Source organism: Ursus arctos, chromosome X (assembly GCF_023065955.2).
Source record: "Ursus arctos isolate Adak ecotype North America chromosome X, UrsArc2.0, whole genome shotgun sequence".
NCBI classification, from domain to species: domain Eukaryota; kingdom Metazoa; phylum Chordata; class Mammalia; order Carnivora; family Ursidae; genus Ursus; species Ursus arctos.
The window spans coordinates 102,639,955-102,663,040 of NC_079873.1; the positions used below are offsets into that span (position 1 = coordinate 102,639,955).

The 23,086-nt window shown below is 43.7% G+C and overlaps 1 protein-coding gene and 1 long non-coding RNA gene across 6 annotated transcripts; one reads left to right on the forward strand and one right to left on the reverse strand.

Annotated features, from left to right (window-relative positions):
- Positions 1–4,135, reverse strand: LOC125281216 (uncharacterized). The gene is made up of 3 exons (XR_007188349.2): positions 3,911–4,135; positions 1,430–1,618; positions 1–158 (listed from the first exon to the last, which is right to left on the reverse strand). It is a non-coding gene; the product is annotated as an uncharacterized LOC125281216 (long non-coding RNA).
- On the forward strand, positions 4,101–22,337 carry UTP14A (UTP14A small subunit processome component). 5 transcript variants are annotated; one of them, XM_026520567.4, is made up of 15 exons: positions 4,101–4,236; positions 5,294–5,369; positions 6,593–6,663; positions 7,505–7,569; positions 8,974–9,116; positions 9,418–9,573; positions 14,084–14,203; positions 14,302–14,396; positions 14,994–15,117; positions 15,201–15,278; positions 15,749–16,136; positions 18,033–18,439; positions 19,191–19,384; positions 19,514–19,613; positions 21,899–22,337. In XM_026520567.4, exons 1-15 carry the CDS (start codon positions 4,211–4,213, stop codon positions 22,169–22,171), a joined length of 2,316 nt encoding a protein of 771 aa, XP_026376352.1. In that variant the 5' UTR covers positions 4,101–4,210; the 3' UTR covers positions 22,172–22,337. The 5 variants fall into 5 exon arrangements, with proteins under 5 accessions (XP_026376352.1, XP_026376354.1, XP_026376353.1 ...); XM_026520569.4 differs by having other exon boundaries at positions 4,129–4,236; positions 19,191–19,296; positions 21,899–22,005; XM_026520568.4 differs by lacking the exon at positions 19,514–19,613 and having other exon boundaries at positions 4,129–4,236.
- The last annotated feature ends 749 nt before the right edge of the window (positions 22,338–23,086 follow it).

The window sequence follows — 23,086 nt, forward strand, 5'->3', positions numbered from 1 at the left end:
TCAGGCCGCTATAACGAAATACCATAGATTAGATGGTTTATAAACAACAGAAATATATTTCTCACAGTTCTGGAGGCTGGTAGTCCCAGATCAAGATGCCAGCCTGGCTGGGTGAGAGCCCGCTTCCTGATTCATAGCCTTCTTGCTGTGTCCCCACACTGCAGAAGGGGCAAAGGAACTCTCTGAGGGCTATAAAGTCGTTAATCTCATTCATGAAAGCTCCACCCCCAAGACCTACTTACCTCCACACTGCCCCACCTCTTAATACCATCACCTCAGGGATCGGAATTTCAACATACGAATTCACACCTTAGCAAGCACCCTGCAAACTCTAAAATTATATACAGGCATACTTTGTTTTTATTGTGTTTCACTTTATTGTACTTGGGAAGGTATCATGTTTTATACAAATTGAAAGTTTGAGACATCTCTGTGTTGAGCAAGTCTGTCGACACCATTTTTCCAATAGCATTTGTTCACTTGGTATCTCTGTGTCACATTTTGGAAATTCAGGGCAATATTTCAAACTTTTTCATTATTATTCTTTGTTAAGGCAATATCTCTGCCTGTACAAATAGTTACTACTATGCATCTTTTATGAGAATGAATAGCGTGGAACTATTATGGCTTTACTCAATCATTAATTCAAAAAAATACTTATTGAGTCCCTTATTATTGTTCAAGGACTAGGTTGTATGCTGCAGGGCATACAACATCATGAATCTATAGTAAAATCACTATTGTTGCCATGTTGCAAGCTTTGGCTGAGCCTGGGTCTTTTTTGTGAAATTTAAGTCAGTTAACACATAAACGTACTTGTAGGGAAAAAACATTATTTTATTTACTGATAATCACTAATAGCTATCGTTGAGATCAAAGGCTCTTAACTAATTATCTTTCACAACTCCTATAGCCAACTACATACTTGATATTTCCACTTAGGTACCTTGTATTCAAACCTCAAAAGTACTAATGTGAATTTGTGGTCTCACTGCCCAAATCTGTTCCCTCCATCATTAGTCTTCTACATCTTCACAAATAGTCTACTGCACTTGTTCATGCCAGTAATGTAAGCATAATCTTTCTCTTTCCCTTACCTCCCACATTCCTCTGGTGGGTCCATCAGTGACTCCATCTCCTACTGCAAGCCATCACCATCTTCTGCTGTACTACACAATAGTAGCTTCCCGACTGGTCTCCCTGCTTCCACTTGTGCCCCACCCCACCCGAGCCAATGCACTCTCTGCACAACAGCCTAAGTGTTTTTAGTAAAATTCACATTACATCACTCTCCTCCTACAAAACCTCTACACAACAAATAAGTTGTGGCCCATTTTATGTAGAGTAAAATCCAAATTCTACCATGGCCTACAAGTCCCTACAAGACCTGAATCCTGCCCATCTCTCCATCCCTCTCTGTTATATTTACCTTCTTGTTCACCACCATTCGGCCACACTGGCCTTTCAGTTGCTAAAATATAGCAAGCTCTTCCCAGCCCAGAGGACCAGAGTATACGTTGTTTCTGTTGCCCAGAACACTCTTCCCTGTTCTCCACAGTGCTGGTTCCTTCTCTTCCTTTAGGTCTCAGCTGAAACACTGCATTGCTGTTTCATAATTCTGCATAAGAGGGAAATGGGGCAGCAATCTGGTTAGAGCTGGAGAAGGGGAGTACCTAGGGAACTTGCCTCAAAGCTGTATTTGCATAGCAAACACACTGTCTTTACTTAGATTAAGTATAGATCAATAAAAAATGTCAATGTTTTCTTAAAATGCTTTTATTCATACTTTCTATAAGATTAAGAGAACATCATCCATCCATAAAAATATAATTTGGAGTGCCTTGGGGAAAGCAGCAAGAAATTCCAAAGAGGTTGGAGGGGTAGACAAGGACTAAAGAGATTTTTTAAATTTTATCTTGAGGGTGATGAGGGTCTATTTGTATCTTTTCGGTAGGGGTGTGACATGATCAGACTTACAGGATTGAATGAGGACAGACTAAAGACTAATAAGTCAGTACAATATAATTATTAGAGCTAACAATTATTAAGCATTTAATGTGTGACAGGTATTATTCTAGGGGCTTTCATTTATTCAAGTGCTTTATGTATATTAACTCATTTAGTTCTCACAATTACCCAAGGTACTATCATACCTATTTTAAAGGTGAGGAAACAAAGGCATGGAGAAGTGATTTACACAAAAATGACAAAGCTAGTAAGTGGCAGAGATAAGAGTCCAGTTCACAACTCATGCTCTTCAATATGCTATAATGCTCCCCTTCAATATAACAGTTTTTAGCAGTACCACAGGCTTGAAATTGCAAGGGTCTGATGGATGATGATAGAAAGGTGGGGAGATATTCGAAAGAGATTCAGGAAGTAAAACCAATGATGTGGGGAGCAGGGGCGCCTGGGTGGCTCAGTCAGTTAAGAGGCTGACTCTTGGACTCTGGATTTCAGTTCAGGTCACGATCTCAGGATTGTGAGATCGAGCCCCTGGTCCAGCTCCACACTTGGCGGGGAGTTAGCTTAAGATTCTCTCTCCTTCTCCCGCTACCCCTCCCCCTGCTTGTGTGCTCTAAAATAAATAAACAAACCTTTTTTTTTTAAAAACCCACAATGTGAGGAGCAACTGTGAAGCATAAGGTAGAGAGGAATCAAGGATGACTCTCAAGACTTCTGATTCGACCAACCAGTAGTCGATAGTGCCAGTCACAGAGATGGAAAGTACGGAACTCTGGTGGAAAAGACAGAAGTTATTAGACATTTCATGTTTGATGTGTCTGTGGGACAAAAAGGACTGCCAGGAGGCCATCAGAGATACTAGTCTGGAACTCAAGAAAAAGATCTGAGCTAGACATATAGATTTTGGAGTTCTCATACAAGTGTTAAAAGCTTAAGAAGAGCATGTGGAGGGGCACCTGGCTGGTTCAGTCAGTGGAGAATGTGACTCTTGATCTCGGGGTGGTGAGTTCAAGCCCCACGTTACATGTAGAGATTACTAAAAAAAAAAAAAAAAAAAGCATGTGGACTAGACAAACAGGCTGAGAACAGAGCCTGGGGAACATCATCATTTAGGGAGTAAGTACAGAAAAAGTATCCAGCAGTGAAGGCTGAGGAAGATGGCCATGAAGCTAAGATGAGGGAAGAGAGTGGTGTCATGCAAGCCCAGGATGGAGTGTCAATAACAACAAAATTATCTGTAATCCCACTAGAAAGTCAGTCCTATGAAGCCTTGGAACATGTCTGTTTTGTGCACCAGTGTGCCCCCGTGCCTAGAGGCCTGGCACATAGTAAATGGTCAAAAACATTTCCTGAATATGAATAAGAAAACAAACCAACAGTATCAAATACCACACAAAGTTCTGGGAAGACAAAGACTGAGTAAGAGGTGTCCATTTTATTTAGCAACCTAGGGTGTCACTGAGGATCTTGTTCAGAGCAGTTTCAGTGGAATAGTGGGACAAAAGCAAAATGGAAGTGGCTTAAAATAGATGGCAAGAACACTTTCATATGTTACTTTTCTGCTTTTTAATTTTTAAAAAATGTCTTAACAGTTGATGGGAGGTGAGGAAGATGCAGCCACCAACACAGCCCATTCTTGGAAGAACCTCTGTTACGTAGAGTAGGCGGGACCTGGAGCTGCAATTACAAGGGGGCACAAGAAGAAAGGGTATTTTTCCTTAGGAGGGGAGGAAACTTGCTTCATTCACCGCCGAATGTCGGGGGCCTAGCACAATGCTAGCCACTTCACCAGCGTTCGAGAAAGCCTCGAGCTGGCTGGTGCCGGGCTCGCAGGACGCTGTGGAACACGGACCTGCGCGGGAGCCTTTCCTTTCAGATCTGGCAGCGACAATCAACGCTCGGCCAGTCCCCGACAGCCCAGCGCCCTCGCCCTAAGCTCACCCACCTTGGGCCACGAGGAAACCATCAGCCCGGAGCGCGGACATCTGCGCTCTCCAGAGACGACGGGGAGGGATGGGGAGAGAAGCAAAGCTCCGCCCACTGACGGACTTTAAACTCCAGTGTCCCGGGCTCCGGCTGGCCCCTCCCAAAGCGTCTCCAGCTTCTAGCACGCCTTGGGGCGGAGCGGAAGTGACGCGACACGCAGCGTGTGATTGGCGGAAGCAGAAATTGCTTTGCGGCCGGCACGGAAATTGCTTTCCTTTCGGCTTCCGCTCCTGGCCCATGTGAGAGACAGACTGCTGAGATGAGCGTGGCCCGGGCTGCGGAAAGGTGAGGGATAAAGACCAGAGCAGGGGGTGTGGGTGTCGTTGGGGCCGGGTCCCCCGGCTTTTGAGACGTGGAAGCTGACTTTTAACAGACGACAGTAGTTCCTCTTCCAAGACCTCACCATTCATTACAATTTCAGCGATAACATCCTTGAAAAGTCCTTCTGATTTAATTTAATTCACTCCCTCCGCTCCCCAGCTTTTTAGCCTCATCCCTGTTGGTCCTGATGCGGCCTCTCCCCCTCCAGCTAATTTGTTGCACTTTCCTCATCACGTGACTCCTTTTTTGGCTACTGCCGAGGCGCGGTTTCGACTCTCCGTGCTGAGAGTGCCTGCATTATAAATTCCCCTTATCTTGGAACCTTCGCTGACTGGAGTCGTTCGTGACATTTTCTCCTCTGATGTTTCATCCCCGCGCCCTGATAGGGGAACTAAATGTATCCGTTCAGTAATGGTTGCCTTGTAAAGATTGGTACATACTGTTAGGTAATAGAGTCTATAATTTGGTTCAGGGTACCAGTCTCCTTAGTTAAGTACTTTGCCGAGGAAGCCCCAGGAAAAACTGTTAACTCAGCTGCCTTCGTCCAGTTCCCACTTTCCCCATTCCTGGGAACAAGTGACCAGCATGTCACTTTTGAGTAAGCTGCACCTATAAAGGTGTCTTCCGTTTGGAGGATGCTTAGAAATATTAATGGGAAACTGCCTTGCCTTAAGGGCCAGCAACAGTGCCTTCTGTCACCTTACCTAGAGTCTGACATTTTTACAGCCTCCCGGAGGTCAGTGGAAAATGCGGTACCAATCACTGAAAAGGGTTAGCTCTTTTTCATTCCATGCAGTTCTACAGGGGTGTCACCACCCACTGCTCACCCCATGGGGGTGATGCCTGACTTCATTCTAAATTTAATGTCTTGACAAATTTCTGAAATGCCGATGTTGCTTGGTTTGTACCTCTTTCAGGGGATAGGGCCATTTTGTGCTTAAATACTGAAGTTATGTTTTAGAGATTGTAGTAGTAGAAGTTATTTCAATTGATAATATTTTTCTTTTATCTCCTTTAACAGCCTTCTGGCTTTAAGCCAACAGGAAGAACTAGAGGATTTGCCCAAAGACTACCCCTTGAGCCCCAGTGAAGATGAGGTGGGTGACAGCTGCTAAACTGCCTTCACTGGTTCCCCTTCTGCCTCACAATTAGGGTAGACAGCACATTACTAGACAGAAAAATGGTGGCAACATTGTTTATGTTTTTTCAGGTCTTGCAAATAAATTACAAATAGTTATTTAGTGTTTCATGTACAAGATACTGTATTAAGTGCTATGGAAATTTGAAGACTATATAAGATACACTGTTTTCAAGTTGCCTAAGTATAGTTGAGTATTTAAGACCAAAACACATGGTCTTCATTATATGATTTCCCTATTACCCAAGTTTGGATTTTTGTAGAGGTATTTGATTACAAATCTTCTTCAACTTAAGATGGCATTACATCCTGATAAACCCATCATAAGTTGAAAATATTGTAAGTTGAAAATGCATTTAATGTACCTAACTACTGAACATCATAGCTTAGCCTAGCCCACCTTAAACTTGCTCTGAACACCTACATTAGCCTACAATTGGGCAAAATCATCTAACGCGATGTCTATTTTATAATAAAGTTGTGAATATCTCATGTAATATATTGACTACTGTACTGAAAATAAAAAAATAGAATGGTTGTGTGGGTGTAGAATGGTTCTAAGTGTATCAGTTATTTACCCTTATGATCCTGTGGTTGACAAGGAGCTGCAGCTCACTGCCACTGGCCAGCATCACAAGAATCATATCCATGTTGCTAGCCTGGGAAAAGATCAAAATTCACATTTGAAATACAGTTTCTACTAAACATGTCACTTTCTCACCATCATAAAGTCAAAAAATTGTAAGTCAAACCATCATAAGTAATGGACTATCTGTGTCTGACTGAAATACCCATATACGTAATTAAGCCGGCTCTCCAACAAATGCTATAAGAATTCCAACTCTTTATTCTCTTGACAAAACTGCTTAAATTGTGGGGGTTTTTTCCATGTGAGTGTTTGTGTGTCAGATCATGCTATATATTCTATACAGAAACATTCTCATAGCACTTTTCTTCTCAAGACTGATTAAGACAGGCATGACATTAGCTACAGATCACTAGGCACTGTGGTCCTTATAATGAGGGAGTTCGGCTTTTGAAGCAGTTCTTTGAGCTTGAATGCCTGCACACTAGACCTCATCTGATTTCCCTAGTCCTCCACTGACCAAAAGAACAAGAGTTTTCCATGCTGTCTTTTCCTTTCCCTTATCGTTCTGATGGTTTTTCCTTTTCTGTGTCTAGGGGGACATTGATGGAGAGAGAAAGCATCAAAAGCTTCTGGAAGCAATCAGTTCCCTTGATGGAAAGAATAGGTAACATCCCCATCCGTTTGGACAGGTTATAACTAGCTGATTCCATGAGACAGATCTGCAACTAACATTTATTGAGTTCTGGGTCTCCTGGCCGACTCAGTCGTTTGAACTTGAGCGTCTGACTCTTGGTTTCAGCTCAGGTCATGATCTCAGGGTCCTGGGATCAAGCCCAAATTGGGCTCTGCACTCGGCAGAGTCTGCTTGTCCCTCTCCCTCCCCCTCTACTCCTCCCCCGCTCACTGTGCTCCTGCCACACGCACTCTCTCTCTCTCAAATAAATAAATAAAATTCTTTAAGTAAATAAAGTCTTTAAGAAAACATTTATGGAGTGCCTAAGACAATGAAGACACAAGTCTCAGCATCATTATTAAGAGCACATACTTTACTTTAGAGACAGACTGTGTAGGCAAATTTTTATCCTCTCTGCACCTAAATTTCTTCAACTAGAAAGTAAGATTAATAACATTACTTACTTCAGAGGGTCATCATGACATTTAAATGAGTTAATAAGTGTAAAGATCTTAAACCAATGCCCAGCGTATAATATGCATTATGTAATGGTTAGCAATTATTGTGTTAGGCCTTTGTGCATTTGAGTTCTTAATCCATACTTATAGTCTTTTGAAGCGTTAACTAGTATTGTGTTTTTGAGTGGCTGAGTCTACATTAAGAGATGGTTAGACAACCAAGTCCAGGTTAGGAACAGATTTCCTGGTTTCTTTATGACAAAACGTGATTCTAGAAGAGAAATACATGAAACCAAAGCCTGTTTGAAGAGAGAAGTGCTTTCCCCAGCAAAAATGTGGGGAAGTGTACTATATTCTGCTTTGCCTAATTTCAGGTGGAAATTGGCTGAGAGATCTGAAGCTAGTCTGAAGGTGTCAGAGTTCAATGTCACTTCTGAAGGTAAGTTAACAAAGGAAGCAATCTATTCGTGGAGCTTGTGGAGTTAAAAGCAAAATGGTCACTTTACCCCCACCCCCCTGGAGCTGTTTTTGATATGGCTAATGGATCATACCATAAACACTTGTGAGTGGGTGAAGAAAGATAGTCAGATGCCCTTGAGTTTCTTCCATTTCTAGAAGAAAGCCTTACACAGTCAAGGTCTCCCACTGATGAGCTACTTCTAGGGTATAGAGACATGAATGAAGGCAGCTTCCTCTCACTAGCTTAATCACATTCATGATTTTATTTTTATTTCAGTTCTTACAGTGCCTTGAGTTTGGACAGGCAGATAATCTGCTGGAGCTCAGAGAAGTCAAGTTACTCAAGGGCCTTCCCCTAGTACAATGTTTCTCAACCTCTTTTCTTTATTGTTCCCTGAGAAGCCTTTTTAGACTTTTTTTTTCATTGCCTCTCCCCCACCCCACTCCCACCCCCATAGCCAGGAAATCAGATAACAAGGAATAAGATTTTTGTTGGATAGGGTTGAGCTTTGGAGGAACACAGAAGTTGGGAATATCTAAGATTTTTTTCACCACTCCCCCACCTCCAGAACCAATTTTCATCCCTTGGGTGGGCAAGTGATTTCTCCCCTAATGCAAATACATGATCTAGTAAATTGCAGAGTTGGGATTTTAACCTGATACAAAGTTTAGATGCCAAATCTTTTTCACCATATTCACAATTTAGGCAGCTCCAATGAGTTATAGGCTTCTAGTAACCACTAATGTAACCCCTCAGAACAAATAACAATGTATTCTTCAAGCTTATTCATTCAACAGATACTTACCATATTTCTACTATGTATCAGTTTCAGGACAGTTTAGATACTGGGGCTACAATGAAGAATAAGATGGGAGAAATGCTTCATGGGGTCTAACATCCTAAAGGAAGATCAAGGGGGGAAATAATAAGGATTAAAACATGGTGATACAGTAAAGTGACTAAGTGGCTGCTTTAGTTTGGCTGGGCTGTGTCCTTTAGAATGATGCGATCCCAAGTATAAAGGGGAACCATTGGAGGATTTTCAGCAGGATCCTGACATGCTGTGATTTACAGTTTCAAAAGAGCACTTTGGCTGCTGTGTGAAGAATGAAGTGCAGTGAGGCAAAAGTAGAAGCAGAAAGACCAAGAAAAAAGCAGATGACTTTTTAAAATAATTTTCTCCTTTCTTCCACCCTTCAACACATTTGGCAATGTAGGAAAGCGATGGTGTCACTATGGCTGGCGGTTAAAGTAAGAGAATTATTCCTACTTCCCTACACATTGGCCTGTCTACCAGCATTTTCTACTGACATGTCTCCCTGTGTTATATTGAGATTTTTGCCTCACTTCTCAGTCTGACCAGAAAGTTTGGCCTTTCTGCAGGATCAGGAGAAAAGCTAGTCCTTTCAGATCTACTTGGGCCTGTTAAAACTTCATCCTCATTGGCCACTGTGAAAAAGCAACTGAATAGAGTCAAATCAAAGAAGACTGTGGAGTTACCCCTTAACAAAGAAGAGGTTGAGCGGGTGAGTTATAGAGAAGGTGGTCTATTAAGGGGAAGAAATCGGACTGACAAGGAAAAATAGGGTAAGAAGGGAAGGTGGGGGGAAGCCTCAAACATGGGGGGAGGGAGAAATTGTGATTGCCATGGAGAAGATGAAAATGTACCTCGGAGGGAATGCATCCTGAGAAGTAAGCAAGAGCTACTCTCTAGCATACTGACTCTTTCTTGGGCTGAGGAACATTGGCTTCTGATTCCCTGCTGGTCCTTTGAGTTCAGTGCTTAATTTCATGGCTCTTTCCCTTCATGTACTTCTCCTGCTTCAGATCCACAGAGAAGTGGCATTCAATAAAACCTCACAAGCCCTCTCCAAATGGGATCCCATCATCCTGAAGAACCGGCAAGCAGAGCAGCTGGTTTTTCCCCTGAGGAAGGAGCAGTCAGCCTTTGCTCCCATCGAACATGTGCTCAGTGGCTGGAAGGTGAGTGCCACACCAGGAAACTGCACCTTGGCAGGTGAGATTGATGTGATTGGACCTGGTAAACCAAAACCCCAGGTGCAGTCTTCCATTTAGCAGTCAAGGAAGGGAGAGGGGGGTAGCAAGACTCATGGTCAGTCATGCAATAGCCAGAATTTCTCTGTATTCGCCCTTCATCCATTGGTAGCACATAGCACATGGTTATCTCCATGTTTTAGTGTGAAAGCATCTGATTGCCAGTAGAGAGGGAACAGAGTCGTGTTTTCTTTTTCACACCCCAGTTTTTAAAAAGCTTTTAAAGCCACATTCTGATCTGGGGAAAATCAGGAACTCAGCAACATTACTGAGCCTTAGTAGGACTACATATGAGCAGCAGAACCAATGGTTGCTTGTAAAGGACTACCACATGAACATATAACGTATCATGGGTCATGATCAGAAGTTTAGCAAGTAACTCATTATGACTCTGAGCTGCAGAAAATAAAAAAGTTATCTTAGAGCTGGGTTGTCCAAACACTAATCCCTGGCAAATTTTTTATTCATCTGAACTAACAAGAATAATTGTGAGTATGGCAGATGTAAGGTTACCAGCTCTTCTTTACTATGAGGTTATGCTTTCCATTTTAATAGCATTGAAATAGCTTTTCTTTTATGAGATGATGGCAGTAGTAAATAATGGCACTGGGGGTGGAACAGTAGTTATGCCATTGTTGGTAATCCTGTGTTGGTCCCCAAAGCCTCAATTTTTAGTCTGTGAACAACTTCCAGACAATTAGACTTCCTTTTCCAATACGCATTGCTTATGGAATCTATAATGGGATATTCTGTCTTAAGTAGGAATAGTCAAAAACAGCAATGCCCAGACTATGGATGGGCGCCCTGTTTATGCTTCTTCTCTGCATTCTAAGAATCCAGAAATAATAGTGTTCTGTGTGTCAGGAAGTTGAGCTAATTAACGCTAATCAAAGTAAACATGGCTTGCTGCCATAGCTAGACATTGAGCAAGTCATTGCTTACTATGGGGATAAGCTCTGTTTCAGATATTATTGTTGAAGTCACTACCATTCTCTTTCTAGGATGCTTCCTTTTCCACATGAGAAAGAGATAAGGTTTAAAGCATGGTTGCAGGATGGAAGGGAGACTTTAGGAAAAAAAAATTGAGAGGTAATACAATTTGTAGGATTCAAAAATAAAAAGTATAGAATATAATATTGTGAAAAGGCTGACCCCACCCCTGCCCCCCATCTGCTTATTTTTACCCCCATACTCACTTGGAAATAACCACTTTTGTAATTTTTTTGTTGTTGGTACCCTAAGAGTTTCATTGCTATATTTGCGTTTACCATGTTTTTTTAATCAAAAGACGCACTACACATTCTTCTGCACCTTGCTTTTCCCAAATGACAGCATTATCTTGGAGTTAGCTGGAAAATGCCTAGTTGGTTATTAAACATGAGACAGTGGAAGAGTAGGTTGCATTAAGAATGGTCCAACCTCTGCTCTCCGGGAATTCCCTGTGCAAGACAGAGTGGAGCCCCCCCCCCCCCCCCCGCCAAACGCTATACATGAATCTACCATACCATTTATTCTAAGATTCATTTTTTTAAAGATTTCATTTATTTTTGCAAGAGAGAGAGAGAGCACATGCGCACGAACACGCGCATGAGCAGGGGGAGGGGCAGAGGGAGAAGCTGACTCCCCACTGAGCAGGAAGCCCAATGTGTGACTCGATCCCAGGACCCTGGGATTATGACCTGAGCCAAAGGCAGATGCTTAACCAACTGAGCCACCCAGGCACCCTTTAAGATTCATTTTTGAGAAATTAGGACAGTATGGCACAGAGCAGTAAGGAAATGCTTAGGTCAGGGCATGCTTTCTGGTTAGCAACTGAGTTCTCTTCTTACAACTTAGAATGCAAAGTAACAAGGACTCTGGAGATTAAGAATCCAAGAAGTCTGAACTATAGTTTTGGCCCAGCTTCCTAAAATTCCGTTTCACTCCGAGAAGATTTAAATGGGATGATGCGTGAGAAAGCATTTGTAAACTGTAAAGTGCTAGAAATGTTGTAAGGTACCTTCCCAGCCCCTAGCAGCCTACACTAGTGTTAACCAAATGTTCTCCTCAAAACCTTAGTTTCTCAATATGCCCTCAAAAAGGCGGGGTTCTGTTGCTAGAAAATGTTGCGTGCCCCTGCTGGAAATCAGCAGTTCATGATATACACTAGCATTTTAAAGGCTATGAGAAGACAGTAAAGAAACCTCTTTGACTTACTCTAACCCAGAGTGTACAAACGAAAATCAAATAAATTTAATTTTAAACCTTAAGAAAATAAAGTAAATCTTGTTAGCTGATGAGGAACTTGCTTCAGGAAGAGCTGTCTCCACTGCTGCTTCTGTACTCTTACCTTCTTTCCCTACTACCCTACTGAATCTTCTCTCAGAGGGCATTAGTGAGAGGCCTCTGAATCGCTAAATCCCAAGCCCTCTGAGGCTTCAGCCTATTGGACGCTATTGACACATCACATTGGTTAAAAAAAACCAACAAACAAAAAACTCTCCTCCCTTGGCTTCTGTGATAACATTGTCTGATTTTTTTTATCTATCTGACTTTTCCTTAGTTCTTTTTATTATTGCTCTGTAAATTCCATGGCTCTTGGCTTTCACCCATATATACTATAGATCACTCTAGATGCCTTCTTCTGAGCTCCAGTCCCATATTCCATACGACCAGTAGGCCTTGCCTGGGTCTCCCATACGTACCTTAAACCTCACACAGAACAAAGTAAGCTTGGCATTTTCCTTCATTCTGTAACTTAGTCAACAGCATAACTCCCTACCCCGGTCCCTTAGGTTGGAAACCTCAGCCATCTGATTATTCTTCTTCCTTCTCCCCCTCCTTTGCCTCCCCCTCCTCCCCCCTTAACTGCCACCCCTCTCCAGCCCACATAGTGGGCTCCTCCTGTAAACTTTCTCCGTAATGCCTCTTAGATCCCCAGTTCCTCTTCTCATTTTCACCTGTCATTCGGCACTTTACATATAAACTCTTACATGATCGTCAGGACTTTCTTTTGGAAACACAAAACTGATTGTCACTCTCCTGCTTAAAATCCTTCAAAAGGCTCTCTACTCATAGAACAAGACAGAAGCACCTGGTGTTTTAGCTACACTGAACAAAACATTTTCCCTTACATATCTCTCCATATATTTGTTTTTATTTACACTAATCTCCATTTGTCCCCCTCCCCGCCCTTACAGAATTGTACTTAATGCCTCAAAGCCTAATTTGAAAGTCCTTCCCAAGCCTAACCCACCCCCTAATCAAAGTTACTGTTCACTTCCTTCGTGATTGCTCCTGTGACCCATTATGTTGCCACTGGTACATGTGTCTCTGAAAGGCTATGAGCTCTATGAGGACAGGAACAATCTTAATCAATTGTGTATTCCTAGCACCCTGCACAAGTGCCTGGAATGTAGCTGCAGTCAATAAATGTTTGTAAATTGAATTGGAGGGAGATTACAACATTGTAATATAAATCATTTTGTAGCCTGTGATTGATCACTACTGCAAATACTAAAAATGGAAGAACATGCACCTTTACCATTCAGTAGAATAGGTTTATGGTTAAATCAATAGTGCCGTGTAACATGTGGTGATCTGCGTTTATGCATTTGTCCAGATATTTGTAAGTTTAATACCTACCATGATGTATATGGCTGTTGAAGAAAACCGTATATAATACATGTGTGAGGTTTGAAACTGGCTCTGTTGCCTAGGGCTATCTTTGTGCCTTGCCAAGGTGGACCATGGCGTGATCAGCCTGATTATTTTAACCATCTACACAGTATTAGTCAAGCAGTAAACAGCATCTTTTGTTGACATGCGAAGTAACTGGTTCAGTCCATTCATTTCATATATATAGACTGCTTAGCATGCAAAGTTAACTGGAAACTAAGGGATTGGAACCAAAATTAGAAAATGACTAGTTAAATTTGAACTGTCAGGAAGCTAAGACCTAACCTCCCTTTTCTTCTAGAAATATTCTTTAAAGGAGGCTTATATGAGTCTTCAATTCCTAATTATACAGTAATACACATACGTACTTCAAATATACGTAACACAGGGACCATTTTGTTTTGCCACTATCAAAACTGACAGTTTGGTACTGTTGTTCCTCCATCCTGCCAGCATTTACCTTAAGGGCATCCTGCTTTGATATTTAAGAGAATGGTATTTTGTTTTACATATTTTGGTAATCTGAACAGAGTGATCCCCTCAGTAATATTAAAGAGAAGCTTTGGAATCCCTTGCTGAAGTTGTCGTAAATCAGAAGAAAATTAGGTTTTATCTATACCGCTGAACAGCAAGACTGGAACCCTTTCTCTTGCTGTAACAGCCAATCCTTTCCAGTTTGTGATTCCCATTCCAGTATTATAAAAGTAAATGGTCCTAGGATTGTAAACAGGGAAGCTAGGAGCATGGCTTAAGACTGAGAATGTTCTGTTACCTCCTTAAGGCAAGAACTCCCCTGGAGCAGGAAGTTTTTAACCTCCTCCATAAGAACAAGCAGCCGGTGACAGACCCTTTACTGACTCCTGTGGAAAAGGCTTCTCTCAAAGCCATGAGCCTGGAAGAGGTAAGTGTAACAGGCCCTTTGATACATCCAGATGTGCTCTGTTCCTCCCAGTATTTGCCCTCAAGTCCAGGAGTCACTGTGAATGTCATTCATTGTAGGCTAAGATGCGCCGAGCAGAGCTTCAGAGGGCCCGGGCCCTGCAGTCCTACTATGAGGCCAGGGCTCGAAGAGAAAAGAAAATCAAGAGCAAAAAGTAAGGAGGCCCCTATTGAAGTGGTCGTGGGTGCCCTGGAAGAAAGTGATGTGGCTAATCATGAGTCCATAGGAAAGAGCCTTCGACATAGCAACTGGGGTCATGTGGAAGAGGTCCCAAATAGGAGTGACTAGCATTTTTTTTCTCAGACCAACCTCATAGTTTTGCCTGCTTCGGTAGTGCCCTCTCCTCTGGCTTTGGCTTTCAATCTTGGTTTGCTAAAAAGAGGACTGTTCAATTACTTTCTCTCCCTTCCAGGACATCACGGAGTGGTTCTGCAGAATGAGCTCTGAATTCTACAGCTGTTGAGGCCAGTAGGGCTTCCTTCCTGCCTTTTTGCCTCTTTGGAACTTCTTCTACTCTTGCCTTGCGCTCTAGAAGCAGAGGGGACTCTTTGCTCTGCAGAGGTGTGCCCCTGGGGGCTACAGGGGACGGAGAGGCTTGCCAGTCCTCTCAGGTCCCAAACTGGTTCCCTATAGTCAGCCAGCTCTGTGATGTCCATTCTAGCCCCTGCATAGGGAAACTCCTTGGGGAGCGGGGACACTTTTGTGTGTGGCATCAGTGTTTCAGCTAAATCCCTGCCCTCTCACCCTGTAGGTATCACAAGGTTCTGAAGAAAGGAAAGGCCAGGAAAGCCCTCAGAGAGTTTGAGAAGCTGCAGAAGGCCAATCCTACTGCAGCATTGGAAGAACTGGAAAAAATCGAAAAGGCCAGAATGATGGTGAGGCTGCCTCTCGCCCCCACCCCTTGAACCGGCTTTCCCCCAGAAAGTGGTAAGGATCTCACTGTGCCCTTTCTTTTCAGGAGCGAATGAGCCTTAAGCACCAGAACAGTGGGAAATGGGCCAAGTCAAAGGCAATTATGGCCAAATATGACCTGGAGGTAAGAGATCATTGGGGTGAGAGAAGAGATGGAATTGGAGGACAGAAAGGAAAATCAGTCCCTAAGGATGCTAGCAGAAGCAGAGTTGGGGAAGAGCCCTGAGGAAGAATGGAAAACCAGGATTCTAAAAAGGCATCAGAAAATCTCTAAGGCAGAGAGGAAAAGAACCAGGAACAAGGTGGAAAAGGAAAGATGAAAGGGAAACAGCATTGAAGGCAAGTCCAGTTAAAGGGGAGAGGAGCTTTTTTTTTAACCTTGTTTCACGTGTTGATTTCCTTGAGGACAAAGAGTTTGTCTCCCGTTTTATTCCGTAGCTGTTAACACAGTGGTATATGTGCAGTTTAAACAGTAGGCACCAGTAAGAAATACTTAAGTCAAATTGAGAGGAGGGAGCTTTACAAAATGAACCGGGAAAGGTGTCGTTGTAGTTACTAATGACAAGGCGCTCGTGCTGTGACCTCTTCCTCCAGGCTCGCCAGGCTATGCAGGAACAATTGGCCAGGAACAAAGAACTGACGCAGAAGCTGCAGGTGGCCTCTGACAGTGAGGAAGAGGAGGAAGGTGCAGAGGAAGAGGGTGAACTTGTCCCTGATGCAGTGAATGAGATCCAGATGGATGCCAATGGACCGAACCCTTGGATGCTCAGGAATCCCTTGAGAGGCACAGGAGAGGCCAAAGTCCGGGACCCCGAGAAACTTCCAGAGCCTGTGGCCCATGAGGCTTCTGAAAGTGAGGAAGAAGAAAGACCAGGGGCAGAAGAAGAAATTTTGTTGAATGAATTTGAGGAAAGGCGATCACTTCGGAAAAAGTCTGCGCTCAACCAGGACACCGAGCCGGTGAGCAGACAAGAGCCAAAAGGTGAGTTGTGGTAGACAAAAATGGAGAACAGCCCAGTGCTAGTGCTGTGGATGGATCGAGAGGAAAACTGTCCACGCACACGTGCTACAGAGTGATTAGGCTCTAGGGACTTGCCAGAGAATGCCGTGGGCCCCTGAAGAGAAGACAGATTCATAATAACCGTTTTCCTTCAAAGGCATTTAATACACAGTCATTTGCATGGCTATACAAGGTGTATTTGGACATGTTTTCTGCTCTTAAGGGCCTGCGGTCATCAGAAAGACAGAACCACTCCATCCTTGAAGTAAGGGCAGGAGCTAACGTGACTGGTGCCCACAGACCAGACCCAGCTGCATGTGGTAGCACAGCAAGTCCAAAAGTCCGTTCGTACCCACAGACACAGGCAGATTTTGAGGCATTACGAAATTTCTTCGAATTACTGCTGCAGTTTTCGGCTTTGTTTGTAAAGTAAGAGTGGCATTTTTAGCACTTCATGATGTCGGTTGATATGTGCCAACGTAGGGTGAGACTTTCTTAGCAGGAATGAAGGACTCCAGAGGCTACGTGGCAAATTAGAATTGTCACCCCACACTCAGACTCGATCGTATATTATATTTTGTGTTATCTTCAAGAGATTTTTATATTAACAACCTTAGCACCCTTGAGACAGGTTAGAAAGCTCCCATTCTGAGGAGAAAGTCTGCTTAGGAAACTACATTCAGAAATCATCTGGCTATCTGGGCAGATTCTTGGGTCTAATTTTATTTCCTATAAAAATAATGCGTTCAGATGATGGCAAGAATCTGGTTTTCCATGAAAAACAATATTTTGAAAGAACTGTCATTTAGAATGTATTATAGGACCTTTACTTGGGGTTCTCAGCTGGAGACTTCTGGGATTAATAGTTACCAGGAGGCTTTTGGAAAGCGGCACTGCAGGCTGAGATCATGGGGGCAGTCTTTATACAACCCCGGGACACCAGCCGTATTGTCCTGCACTTCCTCAAAAGCTGGTCCTCTTGCTAAATGTATAGAGTAGTTGGTTCTGGTATGAAAAGGTGGATTTGGATTTCCTTGGATGATAAATTAGTAGAATGTTCCCAGATCTTCAGGCAAATAGTGTCCTAAAAGAGCAGGAATTTGTGGACCCCCGAATAAAGTGAGCCAAGGACCTTGGTCCTTGCGGAATAAACATACATGTGTCCAAAGGGAAGATTTAAGTAGCTTCTCAGAGGCTTCCAGCCAAAGCTAGGGAGCAGGATGAACTTGGAAATGGAGGCAGCTCAAGTCAAGCCAAGAAGAGTTTAGAAGTGTGTCGCTGCCATATTTCCCTCAGGGCTCTCAGGGCCTAGTGGTATTTGCTCAGATGTTGCCGGTGACTGGAAAATGCCAAGCAACCTGACTTGGCCACAGCAGATTATGAAATGCTGCTTTCAGATAAGACAGTGCTGGATTTGGTTGGGACGAATAGGAAATGACATTGTAAATTATAAATATTAAATCACATTTTTATAAATTACAAGTAATTACGGTGACAGTGCATTCAGAGGCTACCAGTTAAAATGGCTTTTTTAAAATTTGGAACTTGGGGCCTTCTCTCCAAGTGGGGTTTACTGCAGGGGAAAATTAAGCCACAGTTCCAGTTACACATTGAGTCACTGGCATAGCTGGGATTAGGACCCAGGACATCTGCTTCCCAACATGCTGCTTTTAACTACTAAACTCTATTGCCTGCTATTTAATAGGCAATGATTAGTGAACTCTGCAAGAGATCTAGCGAATGGAATCCTCTCTTGCCTGTGGTACCGAGCCCCATGAATGGGAGCACCTAAATGCTCGTTGTTGAGTGTTCAGTAAATGTTCATTGACAAGGCAATTTCCAGCCTCCTTTTCTGACAGCTTTCCTTTCTTCCCTCAGATTCTAGCAGCAAGGAGGTGCTGTCTGAACTGCGGGCACTGTCTCAGAAACTCAACAGGGAAAACCAGCAGTGTGGGAAGCAGAACATGAGTTCCACGAGGACAGTTCCGGCAGTCCAGAGGGAGGAACCTGCCGAGGTAGAAGAGGAGCCCCTGTTGCTGCAGAGGCCAGAGAGAGCACACACCGTGGAGGAGCTAGAAGAGCTGGGCAAAGAAGAACGTTTTCAAAATAAGGAAGTCCCCAAGCCTATGGGGGAAGGGCAGCAGTCGGAGAGGAACCCAAATAATCAGCCTGGTACTCCCAAGGAAAAGAAAAGGAAGGAGGAAATGATTGACCTACAGAACCTCCTGACCACAAAATCTCCTTCTGTGAAGTCTTTGGCAGTTCCCACGACAGTAGAGGAGTTGGTGAGTAGAGCCAGGGGCATGGACCATTGTGGGGGATCAGAGCTGGTGCAGAAATCAGTGAAGTTTTGTTGGGCTGGGGGCACATGTCAGTAGTTGAAAGGTCCAGAATAGTATGGGGCCAGGGTGGTCCCAGTGACCGTTCAATAGATGCCAGTATGTGAGTGCTGCCGAGACTCCCACATCTTAAATCCTGAGCCACCAAACCCTCCCTGAGGCAATTCTAAAACTGCCCTCAAAGGAAAGAGGGAGGCCCTCAATGCTCTGACCAGATCCCAGGCAGGACAACTCAAAGGTGAGTCATTGAGCTATTGCCAAGGTTGTGCTCTGTTTACTGGGATATGAAATGGTCCAAGACTGCCCGATTAAGTAACTGAAATTGCTCGAGTGCAGAGCCCTGGCGCCTATCTTTTCAGAGATGTAAGCCAGAGGACACCCACGTTCTGGGCAGGCCACTTGGAGCTCCCCCTCCTAACACAGACCATTCCTTCCTCCATGCTGCAGCTTCCTTACTGAAAGTTTAAAATTGTGTCATATGATAATGAGTTAGGGATATTTACCCTGGAGAGAAGAAAATTGGAGCATGATTGGCTACCCATCCATTTATATTGCAAGACCATCATTGTTCAGCGCTTTCCCCCTAGGGGGCGCTAAAATGTCACAACCCAAAATTCAAGCGATCTTGCCAGGAACCACTGCAGCTCTTCCACAGCTCTCCAGGCAAGCTGTAGCTCTCACTCTTGTTTCTTCCCAGGAAGATGAAGAGGAGAGAGATCAAAAGCGGATGATAAAGGAAGCTTTTGCCGGGGATGATGTCATCAGAGACTTCTTGAAAGAGAAGAGGGAAGCCGTGGAGGCGAGTAAGCCAAAGGACGTGGACCTGACTCTGCCTGGCTGGGGCGAGTGGGGTGGTATGGGCCTAAAGCCCAGTGCCAAGAAGAGACGCCGGTAAGAACAGGGAAGAAAGCCTGTCAGAAGTGCACCAGGTTCTCCCACTTCACCCTCATGCATCCTCCCTGCCCTTTTGACTGAGTCCTTAATGCTCTTAGTCAGACGTCCTGCCGTTCTGCTTTCCAGGTTTCTCATTAAAACCCCTGAGGGTCCTCCAAGAAAAGACAAGAATTTGCCAAATGTGATTATCAATGAGAAGCGAAATGTCCATGCAGCAGCTCATCAGGTGAGGGAGAGAGAAACCCTTTGCTGCCTAGCTCTCTTGCTTGAGAAGAATATTCTAGTGCTCTGTGGTCAAGAGGGATATGTGATCTTGACCACAGAATCAAAGCTGTTCTCTTTTTCACTGACTGGCTCTGAGATGAATAATTCCAGATCAATTCTGGCGTTTTAATTTCTAACTGAGAAGAGGTTGAGGCTTAAAGGAAAATCTTGGCAGCAATGGTGAAGCCCCCAAATTTGAGTTTTTAGCTAGCACCCCAGATAATTCCAATGCAGACAGGTCTCACCAAGCTAAGAATTACCATTTCTCAGGCTTGTATTTGTAGTCAAGATAATTTTGAGAGGCCGTAGGTTTGAGCTGCATCTTAAGAAAAATGAAGACCAACCGGTACTCGTTCAGGACAGTGAGTGGAATTAAAATTGTGTCCAATGACAAGCCAGGGACGTTTACCCAAGAGAAGCAAACTGGAGCATGATTGTGGTCTTCGAGTATATTGAAGGCTGTCATGTGGAGTGCAGTCACATAAAGTAGCAGTTAGGGGGAAAGCAGGGAGTTCAGTTCGAGGAGAAACTTTTGGGGACACCTGGCTGGCTCATTCGGTAGAGCTTGTGGCTCTTGATCTCAGGGTCATGAGTTCAAGCCCCACACTGGGCGTGGAGCCTACTTGAAAAAAAAAAAAAAACATTCCACTGGTCCACAGGGAGAATGGGTTGCCCTAGGGATATGAGCGTGTGTAGAGGGGAACTCCGGAATGAGACTGGACTCAGTGATTTTTATGTTCCCTTAAATTCTGAAAGTCTGTTGACCCTGAGACCTGTCCCCAGCCAGTATAATATTTAAATGAGTTGTAGTTTTTCTTCTGAAAAAGAGGGGGATCTGTTTAATACAAAAGAGAAGTAAGAAATCATCATTTCATTGATACTCTACTGATCTTATTCTGTGAACCAGTCCCTGTGGAAACTGAATTGTAACCACTGTAATCCCAGTTGGAGATCTATAACCACAAAATAGGCAATGATCAGGCAGTTACACGATAAAAGAGAGAGAAAACGTGTTAAAAGAGTGCTTCACCAGGACAGGAAGGGCAGTGTGGACCTCAGTAAAATCAGGAGTCTTGCCTTTAAAAAAAAAAAAATACAGTCACAGTAAACTGACAGTTTTCCAAGAATCTCCCTGATTTTCCTCATCTTTTTAATAAGCTATAGACTGCAGGTCCCAGCATGCAGTAGAATAAAGTGTACTTCAAGCAGAAGGAAAAAAGAAAAGCCTCCTAAGACTGAATATTTTGCCCAGGTGTTTTTTTTTTCTCTTACTTTACGTGACAGGCACAGATCTAGGCAGCAATCCCACTAAGGCATAGACATTCCCTTAACCTAAAGAAAATCTGCATCCTTCACTACCACCAGGACCACCCAACAGTACTCAGCTTCTCAAGTGTTCCACTGAATATTCTCCAAAGACTACTACTGATTTTAACTTCTTGATTTTTCTGCTTATGTTTTTTTTTTTCCTCTTCTTTGGACTTCAGGGGAAGTTTTTTAAAGATTATTATTTAAATATCTAAAGGTAGCATTGTTTGGAGTGGAGAAGAGTACTAGACAAGGAAAGGAGCCCTGGGTTCTATTCTCTCTCACTGCTCATAATTTACTTGGGTAAATCACTTCCCCTCTCCAAGCCAAATTCTGGGGCCAAGGGAGATGACCTTTGCCATTAGCTAGGGCCTTCCAGCTCTGACATTCTGTGATGCCAAAAGAGGATGAGGCTAACTAAGCATCACAGCCTGGTGCAGTTCAGGATTCAGGGTCAACCTCTGGGTTCCTTAAAACGTCAGTCCTGTGTATCAAGGAGAAGAAAGCAAGGGATTAAGAGCTCGAAGAGGGTAGGAGGATCACAACATTCACAGGGACCCACAAATGCCCAGACCTGTGTTGCAGTCACAGTACTGTATAGGAAGACCCACTAAGGGACAGCAGACCTAGAGCTACTGTAGTGTTCCTACACTACAGGGGCAGTGTCAGGGTGGTTTTTCAATTCCTAGATTGTTGGGTAAGCCGGGGGGGGTGTCTAATCCGAATTTGTCCCCTCCATTCCCAGATGTCCTCAAGCAGATTGGAACGTCTAAGGTTAGACTGGGGGCATTTGGGGTGCCTTGACGTCTCAGTAGCTTCACTTACCGCAGCCACATAGAACTATGGCCTGGGCACTAAACTACCAACCAGTTGCCATTAGAGTTTTCCAACTGCACCCCAGGCCTGGCTCGTGACAAGTCACTCTTCCTTCCTTTCCAGGTGCGGGTGCTTCCATATCCATTCACCCACCATCAGCAGTTTGAAAGGACCATCCAGACCCCTATAGGATCTACATGGAACACGCAGAGGGCCTTCCAAAAGCTGACTATGCCCAAGGTTGTCACCAAGCCAGGTCACATCATTAAGCCTATAAAAGCAGAGGATGTGGGCTACCGATCTTCCTCAAGGTCGGACCTCTCTGTTGTACAGAGGAATCCAAAACAACTCTCCATACGTCACAAAAAACAGCTGAAGAAAAACTCTGTAGATTGAATTTCTGGAGGAGTGACGTCTTGGTGCCCAGAACTAGGAGCCTCCTACTGCTCTTCCATTGGCCGGATTTGACTCCCAGCTGCAGGATCAATTCCCAGACTGGCTTAGCACACTCTTAGTGTAGTTAAGCCACATTTTAGAAATAAATGCATTTTTATCTATTTAACTGGAATGTATTCTATGTCGTCACAAGTCAGGACACCTTTCGGTGCTCACCATGGCATTTCTGCAGTCACACTTGTCAGGAAACCTCACTTTCTCACCAAGGATTATGTAGTTAGTCCTATATTAAAGTAGAGAGAAGTTACCAGAGCCTGTGATCTTAAATACATATCAGACATGATCCCCTAAAACACACTTGAGTCAGGAATAATGACTAAATACCGTATACTCTTAACCTCTGAACCTTAAAAGCAGCATGCATGAACCATGCAATTGGATTGGGCCCTGGGCTGGTCCTCCAGTGGTGCTAAAGCTGGCCTTAGCTTTAGTCCAGCCACTACTGTTGTTTTCATGTGGGAGCCTCCGAGCTTGCAGGGGTTGTTGTCTAAAGTAGTTGGCACTTCTTTTCTCATTCTTAAGACAATTTTTACCTTTACCTTAAATATGAGGTAGATGAGCTTCCAAAAGTAAAGTTCTGTTCCCTTTCCTTCCTAACTCAGTACCAGCCTCTCTCTCCAACTGCTGTATGGCAGTTCACCGGCGCTTCTCAGCTCTGAAGAACTTGCCTGTCTTTGGTTGACAAATATATATATGGAAGGAGCCCCTGTACCCGGGATTTCTAACAAGGAATTGGAGAAACTTACTAAGATTCCAAAAGGACATAACCACTACTGTGCTACATTCCCTGGCCCTTTAAGTCCAAGATGTGGGTTCATTTTTGTGTGTCTACAGAGCCTTCTGAGAATTTGATGG